This window comes from Propithecus coquereli, unplaced genomic scaffold (assembly GCF_000956105.1).
Source record: "Propithecus coquereli isolate 6110/MARCELLA unplaced genomic scaffold, Pcoq_1.0 Scaffold427, whole genome shotgun sequence".
Classification (NCBI taxonomy): Eukaryota; Metazoa; Chordata; class Mammalia; order Primates; family Indriidae; genus Propithecus; species Propithecus coquereli.
In genome coordinates this window covers 875,289-894,173 of record NW_012150030.1, presented here as the reverse complement: position 1 = coordinate 894,173, position 18,885 = coordinate 875,289, and the positions used below count along the sequence as shown (strand labels likewise).

General features: G+C 40.5%; 1 protein-coding gene across 1 annotated transcript in view; it reads right to left on the bottom strand.

Moving 5' to 3' along the window:
- The window catches only part of IL23R (interleukin 23 receptor), a 61,524-nt gene that overhangs the window by 11,267 nt on the left and 31,372 nt on the right, over positions 1-18,885 (bottom strand). Inside the window, exons 5-6 of the mRNA XM_012653758.1 lie at positions 18,556-18,701; positions 9,603-9,759 (exon numbers count right to left, since the gene is read on the bottom strand). Of these exons, the coding sequence (XP_012509212.1) occupies positions 9,603-9,759; positions 18,556-18,701 (303 nt within the window). The remainder of the gene's footprint in view (positions 1-9,602; positions 9,760-18,555; positions 18,702-18,885) is intronic.

Here is an 18,885-nt window from a genome sequence, read left to right as displayed (position 1 = left end):
AGAATGATGCACACACCCAGGGCCTTTATGACTGAAAAATATTGTTTGTATCAGTTCTAATCACCAATGTATTGCCTAATGTGCTAGAAAAACTGCATAATATTTTCATTATTTATTTAATATCTGTGGTGTTATGTCCATAATGGGACAATTCTGTCCCTGCAACGGAATGTTAAATTATGCCTATTACCCTCTCAGGACATAGTTGAACATTTTCAAAAAAACCCAAATCATCTCTAATTTGGGAAGCATTTTTATATAACTTATACACACCGACATTGTACTTTAGAGTTAGCCTTATAGAAGACAATGTATTTGTAGGGAATTTAGAGTGGTTTCAAACAAGAAATGAGGTTTTGTATACTTGGACAAAACTTAAAGCATAACATAACCACATTCTTTGGCCCACAGAATACCAAACTAATTTAACCAAATCTGATCTAAAGGGCATGGTTTTAGTTATAACGTATTTCATCTGTTTCCTAGCCATGATGTGAAATCATCTCAGCTCTGCTCTATACATCTACCATGGGACAAAGTGTATTTTGTCATCCTTTTTAAGTGACAATTTAATGAGCATTAATTACGTTGCAGGTAACATACTAGCCTTTACATGTTTTCTCTCATTTAATCCTCATAATGAACCAATCATGTAGATAATACAATTGTCCTTATTATATGGATGTGGAAACAAAGGTGTAGAAAGGATAAATAACTTGCTCAAAGTTGCCTACGTAGAGGCTGAAGAGTGGAAATTCCTATCCAGTTCTGACATGTAGTTTGTGCTGGTCACTGGTCTCGTTAATTAATAACCTTGCTTCTACAGCAGGATGGCTCAGGGAGAGGGAGCACGATCAACCCTGCAAGCAGCCTCTGCCACAGTGAGAGTTAGCATTGCTCCTCCCGCAGGCTGGCCATGGTGTTAGAGTTGCCTGGCCTTCAGGGCTCCAGACTCCACCATGGTGGGCTATGATTGAGCTGATTTAGCACTGATTCTTTGAATTTTCCAGCCTAGAGTTATTTTTTTCTTAAAACCCACTATTTTCCTTGATTATACAAGCAATACATACTAATTATAGGATGCTTGGAAAGTACGGAACAGTGTGGAGAAGAAAATACGATTTTATATTTGTTCACAAACTAGAAACAATAATTTTAAAATATGTTAATAGTCCCTTTGCTGTTGTTGTTGAGACAAGGTCTTGCTTTGTCACACAGGCTGGAGTGCAGTGGCCCCATCATAGCTCACTGCAGCCTCAGACTCCTGAGCTCCAGGGATCCTCCTGCCTCAGCCTCCCCTCTCAAGTAGTTGGCACTACAGGTGCATGCCACCACGCCCAGCTAATTTTTCTTATTTTTTGTAGAGACGGGTCTCACTTTGTTGCCCAGGCTACTCTCAAACTCCTGGGCTCAAGGAATCCTCCTGCCTCAACCTCCCAAAGTGTTGGGATGACAGGTGTGAGCCATTTCGCCTGGCCTAACAGTCTTTTGTGTATATCTATACCCTAGTGGAGATCATTCTCTTTAATAAATATTGTGTCCTGTCTTTTTCATTCAATATTATCTAATGAACATTTCTTTAGTTTATGAAAAATTGTTCAAAATATCATACTACAACTATTTAATATTTCATCATGTTTTACTGTATTTACTCAATCACTGGAGAAACCGTATAGCTTGGTTGTTTGAAACACCAGCTGTGGACTCAAACAAAACTCAGTCTAAGTCCTGGTTCCACAGTTGTAGTTGCATGGCCCTACGCAAGTTGCTTAGATAAATTAGATGGTAGCAGTGCTTTGCTCATGGGGTTTGATGAGATAGTTCATATCAAGCACTTAGTACCATGTTTTACACAAATAAAACTTTAATAAGCATTAGTTATTGCTATTGTTGGACTTTTAGACTGATTCCAAATTGTTACTATTATAATTACCTTTTGGATAAATGTCATTGTACACAAATTTCCCTTCCATATCTCTGATTATTTCCTAAGGCTGAATTTCTACAAGTGAATTACTGGGCAAAGGATATTACATCTCTAAGGTTTCTTCTTTATTTACCTTTGCCCTTGCCAATCTTGGTGTCAAAGCCATGCTAACCAAGGCCTACATCATAAAGGCTTTGATCAGAGGTGACACATGGACTTTTCTGGACCTTTCTTTCAGAAGGTTCTAGATATTCAAGAAAGAGGAGTCATATTAAAGGAAACAAAGGGTGTTTTTTAAATTATTGGAATTCCTCCCCCACCCCCATTCTATTTTCTTAACACATAAACATTCCCTTTTGTTTTCTCTCTTTATAATTCTCTTTTAATAATTCAGCTGTTTGACCACATTTAAGTGCTGTCTCCCAGGCCAGGTCAGTTTAGCTCTGTGGTTGGAATTCAACGTCATCAGGCCAAGGGGAAAGATCTGACCCTGACCCATGTCAATCAGCAAAGCAAAGACAACGGCCACACATATCAAATAGGCACCAGAAGCCCAGGGCAGGGATGATGATGTGTCAGAACAAATTCATTAACACAACTTGAAAAACAAGTTCAACAATGAACCAGTTAGTGAATTATAGCGTCATTGGTGTACATTAAGAATAGGAGGTTGTGCATAGACATATTCAAGGGATTATCTTGTGAACTAAAATAAAATCCTAAGTCCTCCTGTCCCCCAGCTAAACTGATGTCCCCCCTCTCCAGCCAAGAGGACCCCAGAGAAACCTTAAAAATGAGTTCTCAGCCATGAGGGGATGGGAGGTCAGACAAGCCTCATTATACCCCCTCCATGGCTAATGGCCATCAGGCTTTTTTCCCCAAGGGCTAGACAGAGGCCAGTTTCTATGACCCAGACTAGCGTTTTTTCCTGATAAGAGACCACCAACCCTGAAGTGGTCTTAACCAGTGTACAAGCACCTGCACAGAAGATTTTTATATCTTCTGCTTTGCCTTTTGACATCAGAGGACTGTCATTCTCTGAACATGGACCCCATAAAGAGGAATGAAGCTTGATTGAGCATGTGCATATTTCTCTTCTCATAAATGTTCATGACTCCTCCTATAGCTTATTAAATACATACATTTGGCCACCTGCTCAGCATAAATTCCTGTTCCTACTATCCCTTCTTCGAAGCACGTGTTTCTGGCTTCCAGTTGGGGGCTCTGCTTCCTGGCCTGTTGGAAAGGCAACCTACAGGCTACAACTCTTTATGAGAAATCAAGCTCTCCTTTCCAGATTTACCAATCTGTCATTGTCTTCAGTTAACAATCTTCATTCTTACATTCCTAGGCTGTAGGTACTTGGTATGCAGGGAGAAGAAGATAAGAAATGTACAAATGGCAATTATATGGTTAAAAAGAAAGAATAAGAGGAGGAAAAGGCAAAAAGCAGCAGACACCCAGGAAATTTTCTTAAGTGACACAGACCACATTGAGATGAGGGTCTGATGTCAAAACGTAGCAAAACTCTAAATGCAAGAATGGGTAGCAGCCTCCAAATTTACCCAGTGGTCAAAGATTTTTCAAAGGTACAACCCTGCTCTCAAACATAGCACATCCTTGTTCCTGAGTCTGAATAGTCTAGAGGACATTTGTCATTTTTTAGTAGTCCAGCACTAGTACATACTTTTTTTGTGGGCATTCTAATGTATACTAAAAATAAAATCCTAAGCCTCCCTCTACCCCTGCCAACTGAATGGATCCCCCCTTAGCTAAGGGGATCTCAGAAAAACCTTCAAACTGAGCCATGAAGAGAAGAGAGATTGGACATGCCTCCTTATACCCCCTCCTTTTCGGAGTTTGGACGAATTGCAAACAAGACGTAAGGCCATTCAAGGAAAAGGCTAAATCATGTCTGCAGGCCATCAATTTGCTTAACAGATCACTTTGAATATATTGTGGCCTGCTCTCTGATCAACAGACCCCCTTATCTTAACTCAAGCATTCCTTTCTCTGACTCCAAGTCTTTAGTCTTTATTTCTTTAATGAATTACAAATCAAAGAATCTCTGAATTCACCTGTAACCTGTAAGCCCCACCCCTTTGAGATGGTCCGCCTTTTCAGGCCAAAACAAAATATAACTTCCATATATTGATTTACAATTTTCCCTATTTCCCCAAAATGCATAAAATCAAACTATAACCCAACCACCTTGGGACCACTTACTCAAGGCTTCTTGGATCTGTGGATCCCCTGGCCAGTGGTCACACATATTTGGCTCAGAATAAACCTCTTTAAATTATTTTATAGAGTTTGGGTTTTTTCCATTAACACTAAAAAAACAAGAAGCAGGTCAGGCTATAAGCTAATGGCCTAAGCCTAGCCAAGCAGATGCCACCTTCCCAACTCCTAGACTTTGAATGTGGATGGGGTGACACACAGTTCTAGGACACCATTTAGAATCCAATGAAGGCACGGTGGCTGTATCCAGGATCTAGTGACAGCAGCACCAGTGGGCTGTCTGGGCACAGGCAGGCAGTGGCAGGGATCACAGTGCTGGCTGCAGGGCCCTCACCAGATTCTCCCTGGGCTATGATCTTGGTTGTGGCCCTGGCTCCTGCTCTCACTGCTCGTGCCCATTTCACCAGCCTTTCTCCTGATCTCCAGCTACCTTTCCAGTAATTCCCTTTCTGCTTGAGATCACCAGATTTGACGTCTTTTGCTTTTACCTAATCACCCTAACTAGTAAAAATTGCAATTGTTGGTGGTAGTTGGGGAGGTGGGGAGATGTGGTAGGACAAATAATGGCCTCCATAAGATGTCCTAATCCCTGTGAATAGGTTACTGTGATATCATGAAATATATATTTGGTCTTCATCCTGTTTCCTGGCAAATAACTCCTAAAATCCTTGGAATCTCCAAAGTGACAAGTGTCTTTTGGTATGCTAATGAGTTGGCTGGTGGCTGGCAACCTCTAGATGGCTTTAGGATGGGGTGTTCCCAGGAAAGACTAAGGCATTACATTAGACCATAACATTAGAGGGGTAGGATTTTTCAGCCTGCCACTCCCCAACCTTCAGAAGAGGGGCTGAGGTCAAGTCAATCACCAATGGCCAATGATGTAATCAATCATGCCTACTTATATAATGAAGCCTCTATAAAAACCCCAAAAAACTGGATTCGGAGAGTTTCCAGATAGCTGAACATGTGGAGGCTCTTGGAGGGTGGTGTGCTTGGACACAGCATGGACCTTCCATGCCCTTTCCCCCATCTTTCCCTGTACATCTCTTCATCTGTGTCCCTTGCAATATCCTGTATAATAAACAGGTAAAGTTTTATGAGCTATCCTATCAAATTAATTGAACTCAAGGAAAAGGTCGTGGAAACCCCAATTTATAACCAATCAGTCAGCATGTAGAAGACAACCTATTACTTGAGATTGGTGCCAGAAGTGGGGAGCCGTCTTGTGAGGCTGAGCCCTCAACCTGTGGGATCTGACACTATTTCCATGTAGATAGTGTCAGAATGGAATTGAATTAGAGGACACCCAGCTGGTGTCCACTGACGAATCCACCAGAGAATTTGTTGCTGATGGAGAGAAATCCCCACACACATTTTGGTGACCAGAGGTCACAGAGGGGATCTGCGTTGTAAAAATACTGTACTGTAGGAGAAACTGCATTTGTTTTTTCTATTCAGTGACCTTATCTGGTGAAAGGGACTTAAGATGGATTGATTATCCTAGATTTTATGGGTGGATCCAATAAAATCACACGAGTCTTTGTAAGAAAGAGGCAGGGGGGTGAGAATCAGAGAGATTGGAAGTTGCTACACTTCTGATTGAAGATGGAGGATGGAGCCCTGAGCCAAGACACGCAGACAGCCTCGAGAACCTGCAAAGGGCAACAAAACTGACTCTGGCCTGGAGCCTCCAGAAAGAACACAGCCCTGCTGACACCTTGATTTTACCCCAGTGATACTGATTTTGCATTTCTGTTGTTTTAAGCTACCAAGTTTGTGATAACGGAATTTTTGGAAAATACATTCTGTGTGTCACCATCTAATTTGCGTTAAATTTAATATCGCCTATATTTAGTTCCATAACATAATATTTGTTTTTTCTCTTTTAGTCATGAAAAGTCCTGAAAAATTAATGATAGTCTTCAAGGAATCATTGGTAATGCAATGACCGTACTGTTTTGTGAGAACAAAGTAAAATGTTGTTTAATATCTTGCTCATACTTGCCTTCCTCTGGAAAATAGTCAAGAAAAGAATAATATGATTTCTCTGGGAAACTTTTCTAGGGCAAGTAGCAATTCAAGCAAGTTAATTAGTCATCATGAAATGTTACTGCCCTTCCCTCAGGCCTCTAATTCGGCATTAAAGGTATTATAGAACCTGTGGTGGTTTTCTTCACTACAACGGGACCTGAATTACAGTGCAGAATTGGAAAACACTCCTGCCTAGTTGTAGTTTTTTATATCAGTAGTAGCAAATTTAGAGAATTGACTTACACAGTTTCACTGTTGGTTTTCTACACTGGCAAATTATCTTTTCTACACTGGCAAATTATCTTTGGGGCTTTTTCTGCACTGCTGAGACACCCCAGGATTGCCGTGGCTGTCAAGGTTGGTGGGTTAGAAGCTCCAACTTCAGCAGCTTTCAGTTGTTCTCTGAATCTCAGCCCAAACCTCCCATCCAGGGGTAGGGCAGGTTCCAGGCAGAAGAGGGTCATATGTGATGTGATAGTTAACTGGGGCAACAGCCCCACATCCTGTGCTTCTGGGGATCTTGTGCTGCCCAGATGGGCTGGCGTGGTCAGTGAGTCAGGAGGAAGAGGAAAAGGAAGCAAAAAGGTGACCAGACTGTACTAGAGATAATGGCCTGTGATTCTCACATGTCCCCCTTTTTCTGCCCCCCAAACCACTACTACTAAGGCAGTGGCTTGGGCAACTAGATATGCCCTTTCTGTTCACATTTCCTGCCGACACCCTATGTTATCCTTGATGACCTCTTAAAGGGTGTGTCTGATCACTAGAGTGGTAGTTCTTGTATTTCACTGAAGAATCTTCGCTTGACAAGAGACTCAGGAATCTGCACTGTAAGTGAATGCCTAGGACCAAGATCAGACGGGAAAACACATTATGAATTGCCTGTGGTGGTCCTGCTTTGGGCAAGGCCACCTTTCCACCTACATCCTCATCTCAGATTGCACCTTCCTTACGTATCCTATCCCAAGACTCCTAGAGTTTCATGATTTCATTCTCATTGCCTTAACCCAAACTCGCTTCCACATCCTATATTCATGCCAAAGTAGAACTAGTTGATAGCATCTTAAGATTCTTTCCTCATGTGTTTGCATTTTCAAAACAAACACTACATTAAAAATGGAGCTCTGTAGCCATAATTTGATTATTAGCTAATGTGTAGAGGAGGATTTGTTTAGCATGGGGCTGATATGAGACCCTCCCAAGTCCTTTAGGAAGGAGACTAGCAGAGCTATAAATAACATGGGTGCTGGACTCCCACAGCCTGAGTTAGGACCTTGTTCAACCATTTACCAGCCTGTCATGCTTGGCAAGACTGGTTGGGCCTAACTGCCTTCATCTGCACAATTGGAACAATAATTACACTCCTTTGGGAGAGCTGCAGTGATAAATTAAGGACAATTCATAAGTAAAATGTGTATCACAGTGCCGAACACCTAGTAAGCATCCGATAAATGTTAGCTATTATTATTTATTATCCTGAAGTCATGCTGGAATTCAGTCACTTAATTGGCTTCTTACTGTTATACCAGGGCAGAATAATATGGGTCTATAACCTGGAGAAACTTGCCTTGTGTGTTTGCTAACGCCTGATATTCTGGGGAATTGATTTTCTTTTTCTTTTTTTTAGTATAAGGCTTTGTGTGGAGATGAAAACAACTCCATCTTGGATGCTAATCTGCCTACTAACCCCTGTTTCAGGAATGCCTCTAGATTTCTACTTTATCTACCATTACAGTAAATGCTGCCCATAGGTCAAAACAACCTTGACCATAAATCCTGCCCTTGCCTTAGCATTCTTGCCCTTCTCCGAGGGGTCCACTTCAACTGTCCTACACATTTCTTCCCTATGGCATATAAGCCCTGGGCTTGAAGGCTAATGGTATGACCCACTGTCCTGTCTCACAGCAGCTCAGGACACAGCTTCTGTGTGTAAGTCCCTATTAAATGTTTCTTCTGGCAAACTGCATATTTTCAGCCACTTTCCTCGGACTTTAGAGGTAGATCTGCGTAGACTTGCTCACCGAGGAGCACTTTGTTTTTTCTATTAAAGTCTAAATACTCTAACGAAGGAAAAGAGAAGCAGTCTAAGTCATTGACACCTTACTATAGATGAGTTGGTTTGTTTCCTTTTTGAGACGAGGTTTCTAAAGGCCAAGGCAAGGCACGCTCCGGAGCTGGAAAGCATCAAGGAGGAACACTGAGGCTGCAGGACAAGCCACAACTACTTCAGGGATTGTCCTGCCATCTTCCTCGCCGGGCAGAATTTTGGAAACACATTGTATTGAGATGAATCAATTCAGAAATATACACATAAGAAATTTAGAGAATAACAAAGGAAAGTCCTGCATGAAGGGGGCATTATTACCTGGCCTATGTTTCTTCATAAATAAACCTTCAATTATTGGGAAAGTTTGGCCAACAAACCCCATTATCAAACAAGTTGATTAACGAAAGTGTTACAGAATGTATTATCAATTTATTTTTTCAGTTGTGAGGCAACTCAAACCTCAGCTGTGACGTTTGGTTCTTACTGCTGTTACTTATATCTTTATGTAATCATTATGGTTGATTCTTTTTTTTTTTTTTTTTTTTTGAGACAGAGTCTCACTCTGTTGCCCTGGCTAGAGTGAGTGCCATGGCATCAGCCTAGCTCACAGCAACCTCAAACTCCTGGGCTCAAGTGATCCTACTGTCCCAGCCTCCCGAGTAGCTGGGACTACAGGCATGCGCCACCATGCCCGGCTAATTTTTTCTATATATTTTTAGTTGGCCGATTAATTTCTTTCTATTTTTAGTAGAGACGGGGTCTCGCTCTTGCTCAGGCTGGTCTCGAACTCCTGAGGTCAAACAATCCGCCCGCCTCGGCCTCCCAGAGAGCTAGGATTACAGGCGTGAGCCACCACGCCCAGCCCTATGGTTGATTCTTATTGTCTGTCTGCTCCAGAATGAAAGTTCTCAAAGGCAGGCCTTTGTCTCCTTTGCTCACTGAGGTCTGTAAGCACCTAGCAAGTGCCGGGCATGTGGTAGACACTAAATGAGTATTTTATGAATGATTGTCTATTCATGGTTACCTTTTTAAAAAGTATATGCCCAAGATATTTGTAATAAATCCCCACTACCCATGGAATCAGACCCTCTGGGAGCAGAGATGGTGAACATGCATCTTAAACAAGCACTCCAGGTAGTTTTTATGCTCAGGAATGTCTGAGAAAAATTACGTAAATTATAGTCAGCCTTAAAAAAATCAAAGCAAAATGACAATTCAAATGTTACCATCTGCCCCATAGGGTAGTTTTGCCAATTTTAGTAGAAGTCAAGGAGAAAAAATATATATACAATTAGTAGAGAGACAGAGGTTAAAAAAAAAAAAGCATAATAGAATAAAATATATAAATACACTCACCTGTTTCAGGTGTTTTATGAAAAAAGGGTGAACTCCAGGGCTGCCAGTACATTTTACCTGTTTCTTGACATCTCACTTGAAATATATATTTAATGTTTGGCTCCAAGTAGAATTCTGACTGCTGCACATAAGTAAAATTGGTGTCAAATTTTTTAACCTAAAATGGACAAATAACAACAATAAAACAACGTGCGTTAAAACAATTATTCCATTTAGCAGAAATGTATGGAAAAAACAATTATTCCATTTAGCAGAAATGTATGGAACACCTATTATGCTCCAGAGCACTCTTCTAGATCCTAGAAAAACAATGAAGACTAGAGTACTTTATATAAAATGTGGCCGTACGTAATCAAAACATGTTTCCAACATTAAAAGTGAAATACACATTGCTTTATGTTGACAACTTTCTCAAATCTCAAAAAAGTCCAAAATGTAATACATTTTTAATTTCAAATTAGATGATTTTAATGGAGTGGGGAAATGGGGGCTGTGATAGTAACTATTTGAATCCCCCCTTTCTCTGCAGTTGGATATATAGATCAATAATTCCTCCTGAATGATGAAATAATTTCACTTGCTAATGATGACTTTCAGAAAAAATTACTCATAAGTCAAGCTGTCCACATTGCAGGTTTATGCAGATTCTTCAAGGCCCAATAATATATACGTAAGTATACATGAGAGAAAAAGCATTTAAGAATGCTGAACTGGGAAATCCAATGGAAGATAAGAAAGAAAATAACTGAGGAATAAAACTTACAAATCTTTTTTCTGGGGCACTACAACCTGCCATAAAACATAATGAAAAATGACCTTCAAACAAGCTGGCTCAGTTGGCAGAAAGAAACCAAGGTATTTGCACAGCATCTTCAGTATGTTTTAGCAAGTAATTTACTGAAAAAAATGAACCATGATTGAAAGGCAGATGTAAAATATGTCTAGAAATGCATTTATGCAACAACTGGGAAAAAACGGTTACCAGATATTCATGAAAGAGAAAGTTAGAACCATTGAACTTAAAAAAAGAACAAGGTATCACCCTCATTCAGATATTCTTCTTTTAACCCCAATCTTAACATCAATCTTGAAAACTTGCAATGTATTGAAAATGTAAAATTCATGAAAATATCTGTTTGGGAGAAGTCATACTCCCTGAAATATAGCTTTCAGGGTTTCCATAAGCCATGTCTCTACTCACAGCTCTTGGAATTTTCTGCTATGTAGATTTGACTTGCGGGCATCTAGGGCCCCCTGGGATCCAGGAGAGATTTTAATTATTGTGCCAAAGATTTGACTTTCGAATGCACTATGCTTCATATTAGCTTCTCTTGTAAGAAAGTTGTTATTCTCCCATATGTCTCTTACCATTAAGTTTAAAGATAAGTCCTCTCGAAGGAAAGAAATACCCTCAAGTACAGCCAGAATTCCAAAATAGAAAGAAGAATTTTATGAAACTGCTAAAAGTTATTTCTACCATGAGGCAAACCAGGTGACTGCTTAGGGCCTTGCAGGTACAAGATGATACCTCATGGTGGTATCTTCAGAGGCTAAAATGAGTATTGACAGCGCTAGAACTAATTGAGTGCCAATGTAAAGGATATAATTTCAAGAGTACAAAAAATACAACTTTATTTTTTATAACAATTAATTTCTATTTAGAGCCTTAATTCTGAAGTTTGGAGGGCATTGAAACTTAATTTTCACTAGTCTGAGGTACCTCTTTTCTTGGGGTTATAGCTAAATTCCTGGGAGCATCCTTGGGTGGAGGGAAGAATCTCCAACCTCTCCAGAGAGTTCTATAATCCCCATCTCCCCTGACTACCAATTCGGGACATGACCCAGGGTGACAGGGTCCTCCTCAGTAACCCAGCAGTGTCCAAACTCTTTAGGTTTCTCCCTTTACCCCTCCCTCAATTTCCCCCTCCCTCTGCCCAAGTAATTTTTATCTAGTGTTCTGATGGAGAAGGGAAGTGGGGTCATGACTGGGAAACTTAGTTGTGACTAATCATGTGTTCCTCCAAGTTTTCTGTCTTGCACCAGCATTTAGACTTTCGAAACGCAAAAGCCAAGAATTTGATTCTTTGCTATTGTGTACTGTTCTATCAGCCCTTCCAGAAAAAGAATGAATACTTGGTTTTTGCCACCTAAGCTAAAAATGGTTTTCACATTTTTAATGGCTGAACGAAAATCAAAAGAAGACGATTTCGCGGTGCATGGAAATTATGTAACATTCAAATTTCAGTGTCCAAAAATAAAATCTTACTGGAGCACAGCTATGACCATTCATTTCCATATTGTCTATGATTGCTTTCACACTACAAACACAGAGCTGAGTAGCCGAGACAGAAACCTTATGTCCTGTAAAACCTAAATGTTTACCATTTAACCCATGAATTAAAAGTTTGCCTAGACCCTGGTCTAGCTTAATTAGAGAAATGAGTCACCATTAATCCATTTACTTGAACTTACAGCTAAGATTTCCCTGCTTTACAGTCAATGACATTGGGCACCAGTAAAAACAAATAATAATGATAATAGCTAAGGTTTCAAAATATCTACATGAACTGCACATTATAAAAATCAATGGAGATACAAAAAATGATTTTAGTACAGACCTGCCTTCCAGGAGCTCATAGTTAAAGGATGGAGACACAGCAGTGTAAATAGGTAAGTGTATACAATGTGGCAAATGCCCCTGAAATAGGGTACACAGAAATGGGCATGAATTCCTGCTGGCGATTGTGAGCTCAAGTTTTGACATGAACTTGAGGCGCCGGGGAGACCATTCGTGAAGATACTGAGGAGTTGGCAATGTGGGCCCGGCTTCCATGGGAGCGCGGAGGGCTCCGAGTTCTAGCCTACAGCTATGGCAGAGATCCAGAGAGCAGGTGAGAGGAGCAACAGAGTGAGGAGACTATAGTATGAAGGGAATGCCCATGTTTAGGAAGTTGGCAGAAAAGAATATTTACAAAAGAAAGGGGAGCCAGAGATACTGTTAGAGAACTAAGACATTCCTGAAATGTGAAAACCAAGAGGAGAGATATTTTCAAGGAGGAGGTGGTCAACAGTGCCGAATGCTAGAGTAGAAGGACTGCCAAGGTTCTTGGCCTCTGCTGTTTGGAGAGATGGTGGTGTCCTCGCAGGAACTGGTTCTAGCAGAGTGGAGAGAGCCTTGATTTCATTTTGCGGCAGATTGCAGTAGTGGCCCAGGTCACTTACCTGCCCTGTCTTTGCCCTTTACCATGTAGCTCTGAGTGTCCTCCCATTGTAACTCTGGGTTGGGCCCTGTGGCCCGCTCTGGGCCAATGGACTATTGGTAAGAATGATGCAAGCAAAGGATTGAAAGGCACGGGAGATATTGGGCTTAGGCGCTCTTGCCCTCTGCCGTGGCCATAAGAAGGACAAGCCCAGGCTAGCCCATTGGTCCCAAGAAGAAGACTAAGAGACATGAAGAGGAAAGCCCGTCCTCAGGCATGGAAGTGAGCCGCACGCCCAATCCCAGCTAAGCTCTACATAGACCCGCTGGACTCCACCGACAGTGAGAAATCAGTGTTTATTGTTGTATGTCGCTCCAGTTTTAGTGACAGTTTGTTATACATTATTGTAGCAATAGATAGCTTATATACCCTTCAAGGATAAACTGAAAACCCAGCAGGGGATTTTAAGTACTAAAACTTCTGTATTTAATTGGTAGAAAGCGGATCTTCTAAAATTTTGCTGCTTAGATTAAATAATGGATTTGGACGTGGTTTTGTTTAGCTATGTTATTTATAAAACACCTTTCCGGGATGCAATAAGGTGATCTCATTACTACTATACATGCATTTCTTATAATATAAGGGAGGCTCACTCTGTTGTTTCCTGATACGATAGTCCTTTGAGGCCCCAAAGTAAAACCCACTACTAGTGTGTGTATGTGTGTGTGTGTGTGTGTGTGTGTGTGTGTGTGTGTATAATTTCCCTTTGTGAAAGTTGTCAAAATGGAGTCACTTGTGTTAAAAACCAAGCAAACAAACAAACAAAAACCCTGACAAGTAGAGCCAGGGAAAGGTATGAAGAGAGGGTTCTCACGCTTGTGTGCTTGATAACAAAACTATCACAAAAGACTGCAAAAAACACAACCTTGCACAAAGGCCATCACAACCTTACACAAGAAATAACTTCTGCAAAGACATTTGCCCAGCAACTGCTTGTACAACCTCAGGCTGGTATCACCATTATTATTGATCTTTATAGCCAAGGATAATTATTTCCAAACAATTATGTAATCCTCTTCATTTTTCCTTTAAAAACCTTTGTGTTTCTTTACTTTCCTGATTATGAAAATAGTTTATTTTGACATGCAAATTCCTATTACAATGCCCTATTCCTGAATAAACATCATTTTCTTTTAAAGAGCCTCTCTTTGTTTTGTTATTTAGGTTGACACTTCAAAGAGGGTGGACACTCCTGGTGTCAATCATCACGTAGGATAATTATGTTATTAGACATAATTGGAATTTAGAAGACAAGATTTAAATATATATATATAAATTTTTAATTTTAGAGACAGGCTCTCACGGTTGCCCAGGCTGGAGTACAGTGGCACAATTATAACTAACGGTAACTTCAAACTCCTAGGTGCAACAGAACCTCCCACCTCAGCCTCCAGAGAAGCTGGGACTACAGGAGCATGCCTGACAGAAGACAGGATTTAAATAAAGAGGAGCCCTAACTCTCTATGGAAACTGCTTTCTTGGTCCTGGAGTCTAGGAGGGAAGACATTATATATAGAGGGATTTCCTTGTTGTGATTGCTAAGATGATGTCTACTGCATGGAAGAAAGCTTAAACCAGATTGGACAGAGCCTATCAACTTTGGGAAGTTGGCTTATTTTGTAATTCAGATTATGCAGTAGCTGTTTTTTCTCTGAGATGTTTATTTTCTTCTTGCTATTTCTGAGCCTTTACTATTAATAAAACCTTTACATATTCCAACCTGGTCTCAGCTGCACTACTGGCGAATTCAAGAAGGGGCTGAGGCAAATGAGATGGGGACCAGAGGTTTGTAAATGTTCTTCCAAATGCAGTTCCATCTCCAGGGACAAAGTCTGAAGCTTTGACTTGGAACCGTTTCTCAACAGATAAATACAATCACGTGTTGCTTAACAACAGGGATATGTTCTGAGAAATGTGGCACTGGGCGATTTCATTGTTGTGCAAACATCATTGAGTGTACTCATTGAAACCTAGGTGGTGTAGCCTACTACACACCTAGGCCATATGGCATAGGCTACTGCTTCTAGGCTGCAAATCTGTTCAGCGTGTTACTCTACTGAATACTGCAGGCGATTTTAACACGAATCACTAGGTGATAGGAATTTTTCAGTTCCATTATAATCTTATGGGACCATTGTCCTGTATGTGGTCCATCACTGTCTGAAACACCATTATGCAGCACATGACTAGATTCTGCCTGCAATATCAGCCTTGTAGGATCATTGGAAAGACTGGCTGTTTCCATTAGTTACCTCAAAGTCTGTATGTACCTTAGCGACAGGGGCTGAAAAGCACCCTCAATACCCTAATTTTCAGGCAGATTCCTTTATATTACCACTCCTGCTGCGTGGCTCCCCTGGAGGTCAGAGAGTGACAATACTAGCTAGCACTTACTGATCATTAGCCCTATTCCAGGCTCTGGGCTAACTCCTTACATCATTTTATTTCCCCCCCAAACCCCTTCCCCCCAGTAATATGAGGTAGGTGCGTATCTTGTCCCTATGTTACCTATGGGAATAATGAGGCACAGAGAAGATAAGAAATCTGCTCAAGATTGTACAACTAGAAAGTAGCAGAGCTGGGCTTTGAACTCTAGAGCCTGTGCTCCTAGCCACAAGGCTGTCCTACCACTTTGAAGTAAAGACCTGCCCTCCAGTAATATCCAATAGTGGCAATGCCACCACAGAGCGGAGGTAGAAGAAGGGATCTGTAGTCCTTGGTATCCTCCCACTGCTCTTGATTCTGACTTTCCCATTTCCCTACAAGGAGACAAAGACAACACTTCATGCATGACTCAGATGAAATTGATAGCAGCAAATGTAAAACAGGCCAGGTGCTCATGCCTCTAATCCCAGCACTTTGGGAGGCTGAGGCAGGAGGATCGCTTGAGGTCAGGAGTTTGAGACCAGTCTGGGCAACATAGTAAGACCCCTGTCTCTACAAAAAATGTTTAAAACATTAGCCTGGTGTGGTGGTGTGAGCCTGTAGTGCCAGCTACTTGGGAGGCTGAGGCGGGAGGATTGCTGGAGCCCAGGAGTTCCAGGCTGCAGCGAGCTATGATTGCACCACTGCATGCCAGCCTGGGCAATAGGATGAGACCTTCTCTCTAAAAAATAAAATAAAATAATAAAAATAAAACAAAGCTTCATTGTGGCTATTGCTCACTTGGGTAATCTGGATAGAAATGTTATGTTAGTGCTTGTATTTAGAAGAAGTGTGCTAGAGGGAATGAAATATGGGCTTTGGATTGAAACCTAATTTTTCATTTTCTAAATATTTATTGGGTGTCTAAAGTGATGTAGGGTCTATCAGAGGCACATAGTTACGGACTGTAAATTCAGAAAAACCTGGCTTGACCTCTTTTGATCTCTACTTCCTCATTTATACAATGGAGCTAATACTACCTATCACAAAGAATTGTAATGAAGGTTATGTAACAAATAATCTTTCAGCTCCTCCATTTGCCACTTCTGATAAAGAGAAAGTTTTGGAAAGTGAGCTCAAATTTACCTCTAAGTTACCAAGTCTCAAAATGGCATATGTAGCACCACCAGGGGGAGCAGAGAACAGGAGTTTCAACCAGAACACAGCTGCTTTCTGAAAACCTACTCAGAGACAATTCCAGGATAGTATAATTCCTTTTTGTTTTCTAAACATTCTCATGGTCTATTGCACCCTCGTACTTACACCAAACAAGGAAGTTTAGTATTCTTAGCATAATTCTATGACTGTGCCATTGCTCAAGGGCCCTAGATGTCCTATTAGAGTAAACCTCTATTAACTCAGGTCTCAGACTTGAGAATTTCATTTGAGTTCTTTTGAAATTTACCTAAATTCCACATATGCAAAAGGAATTCAGCGGGATCTTCACTTGATTATTGATCAAATGATGCAGAACATGGGTTCCCATCTAAGTATGATCCAAACAATCATAAAGTTCACATTTATGATTTGATGAGCAATCTTTAGGGTGTGTCATGAAATCCATACAGTTTTAGCCCCAACTTCTTGACACTTTTAAAACATATTACTATTTTAGTACATATTGATATTTTTAGCACATATCTTACATATTCAGAATGATAAGGCTGAAGCAGTGGAAGGCTTTGGAGTCATGCTAATCACCAAGGAAATATTAAATTATGTTTAATGTATATCCAAGTGTTAAATACATATGATTTAATTCACTGAAAACTGGCAATCCATACCTGATATATAAATCTTTTTTTTTTTTTTTTGAGACAGAGTCTCACTCTTTTGCCCGGGCTAGAGTGAGTGCAATGGCGTCAGCCTAGCTCACAGCAACCTCAAACTCCTGGGCTCAAGTGATCCTTCTGTCTCAGCCTTCCAAGTAGCTGGGACTACAGGCATGCGCCACCATGCCCGGCTAATTTTTCTATATATTTTTAGTTGTCCAATTAATTTCTTTCTATTTTTAGTAGAGACGGGGTCTCGCTCTTGCTCAGGCTGGTTTCGAACTCCTGAGCTCAAACAATCCGCCCGCCTCGGCCTCCCAAAGAGCTAGGATTGCAGGCGTGAGCCACCGTGCCCAGCCCTGATATATAAATCTTTTTTTTTTTTTTTGAGACAGAGTCTCACTCTTTTGCCCGGGCTAGAGTGAGTGCAATGGCGTCAGCCTAGCTCACAGCAACCTCAAACTCCTGGGCTCAGGCGATCCTACTGCCTCAGCCTCGCGAGTAGCTGGGACTACAGGCATGTGCCACCATGCCCGGCTAATTTTTCTATATATTTTTAGTTGTCCAATTAATTTCTTTCTATTTTTAGTAGAGACGGGGTCTCGCTCTTGCTCAGGCTGGTTTCGAACTCCTGAGCTCAAACAATCCGCCCGCCTCGGCCTCCCAAAGAGCTAGGATTGCAGGCGTGAGCCACCGTGCCCAGCCCTGATATATAAATCTTAAGTAAGGAAAGCCAGAAAGTCTATTCCTCAATTATTTGACTAAATGGCAGTTTATTATATTTCGAAATAACAAAATGGCATTTCTTTTCAATACACCAAAATTGGAACTTTTTCCTAAGTCAGACTAGTGTTCTTCCATAGTTGAAATTAGAGAGTTTCTATTACATTGTTCACTGGTGCTGTTACGTGATGTGATTTTATTAATGAACCTTGTACTTACGCCTCTCCTAAGACATTTGATAATTTACCCTTGGTATTTAAGGATGGTTAGTTTGTTTGTCTAGACATTCACTTTTTACTTTAAATTCATTTAAGATTCAGGCTTATGCTAGTAGTAAATCTTATACTTCAAATTGCACATTTTTCATTTAAAAAGAGACATCTATAAATCTAAGTTCATATTTTTGAACAATTTTTGTTTCCCTGGATGCCTGTCAAATTTCAGCATAGAATACTTAAATTTTATGTCCATGATCACTGATATAAATTTCACCCTAGGAAACACCAAATTACAAAGGGCCAAATAGATAAATCCCTCCTAACTGGAGATTTGTCTATTTAGCAATTTACAAAAAGCAAGAGGATATTTTTAGGAAAGAACTCTCTGGAAGCATATGGTAATCATTATTAAAACTAGAATAGCTTGAACATCACACAAATAATCTGATAAAAATATGTAAAATGGATCATTATAAGTCCACTGTGGTCACTGATGGTTGACTTTTCTTTTAAATCATTCATTCACATACTAAGGAACAATGAAAGTGTAGCTTACATTCCACGTTTGGTTGGTTGTAGCCTTGTATCTCATTTCACAGGAAACCTTTTCAATTGTTGTTTGACTATTCCAATGAATTATGGTCTTGGGCACTGTAGTATTAATATTCTCAGCCCTGGAAATGATGGATGCAGAAGGTATCACTAGAAAAACAAAAACAAAAACCATGCAGAGAGATATGAACACTCATGCACTGTTGGTGGGACTGCAAACTAGTGCAACCTCTGTGGAAAGCAATATGGAGATACCCTAAAGAGATACAAGTAGAATTACCATTCAATCCAGCAATCCCATTACTGGGCATCTACCCAAAAGAGCAAATGATAC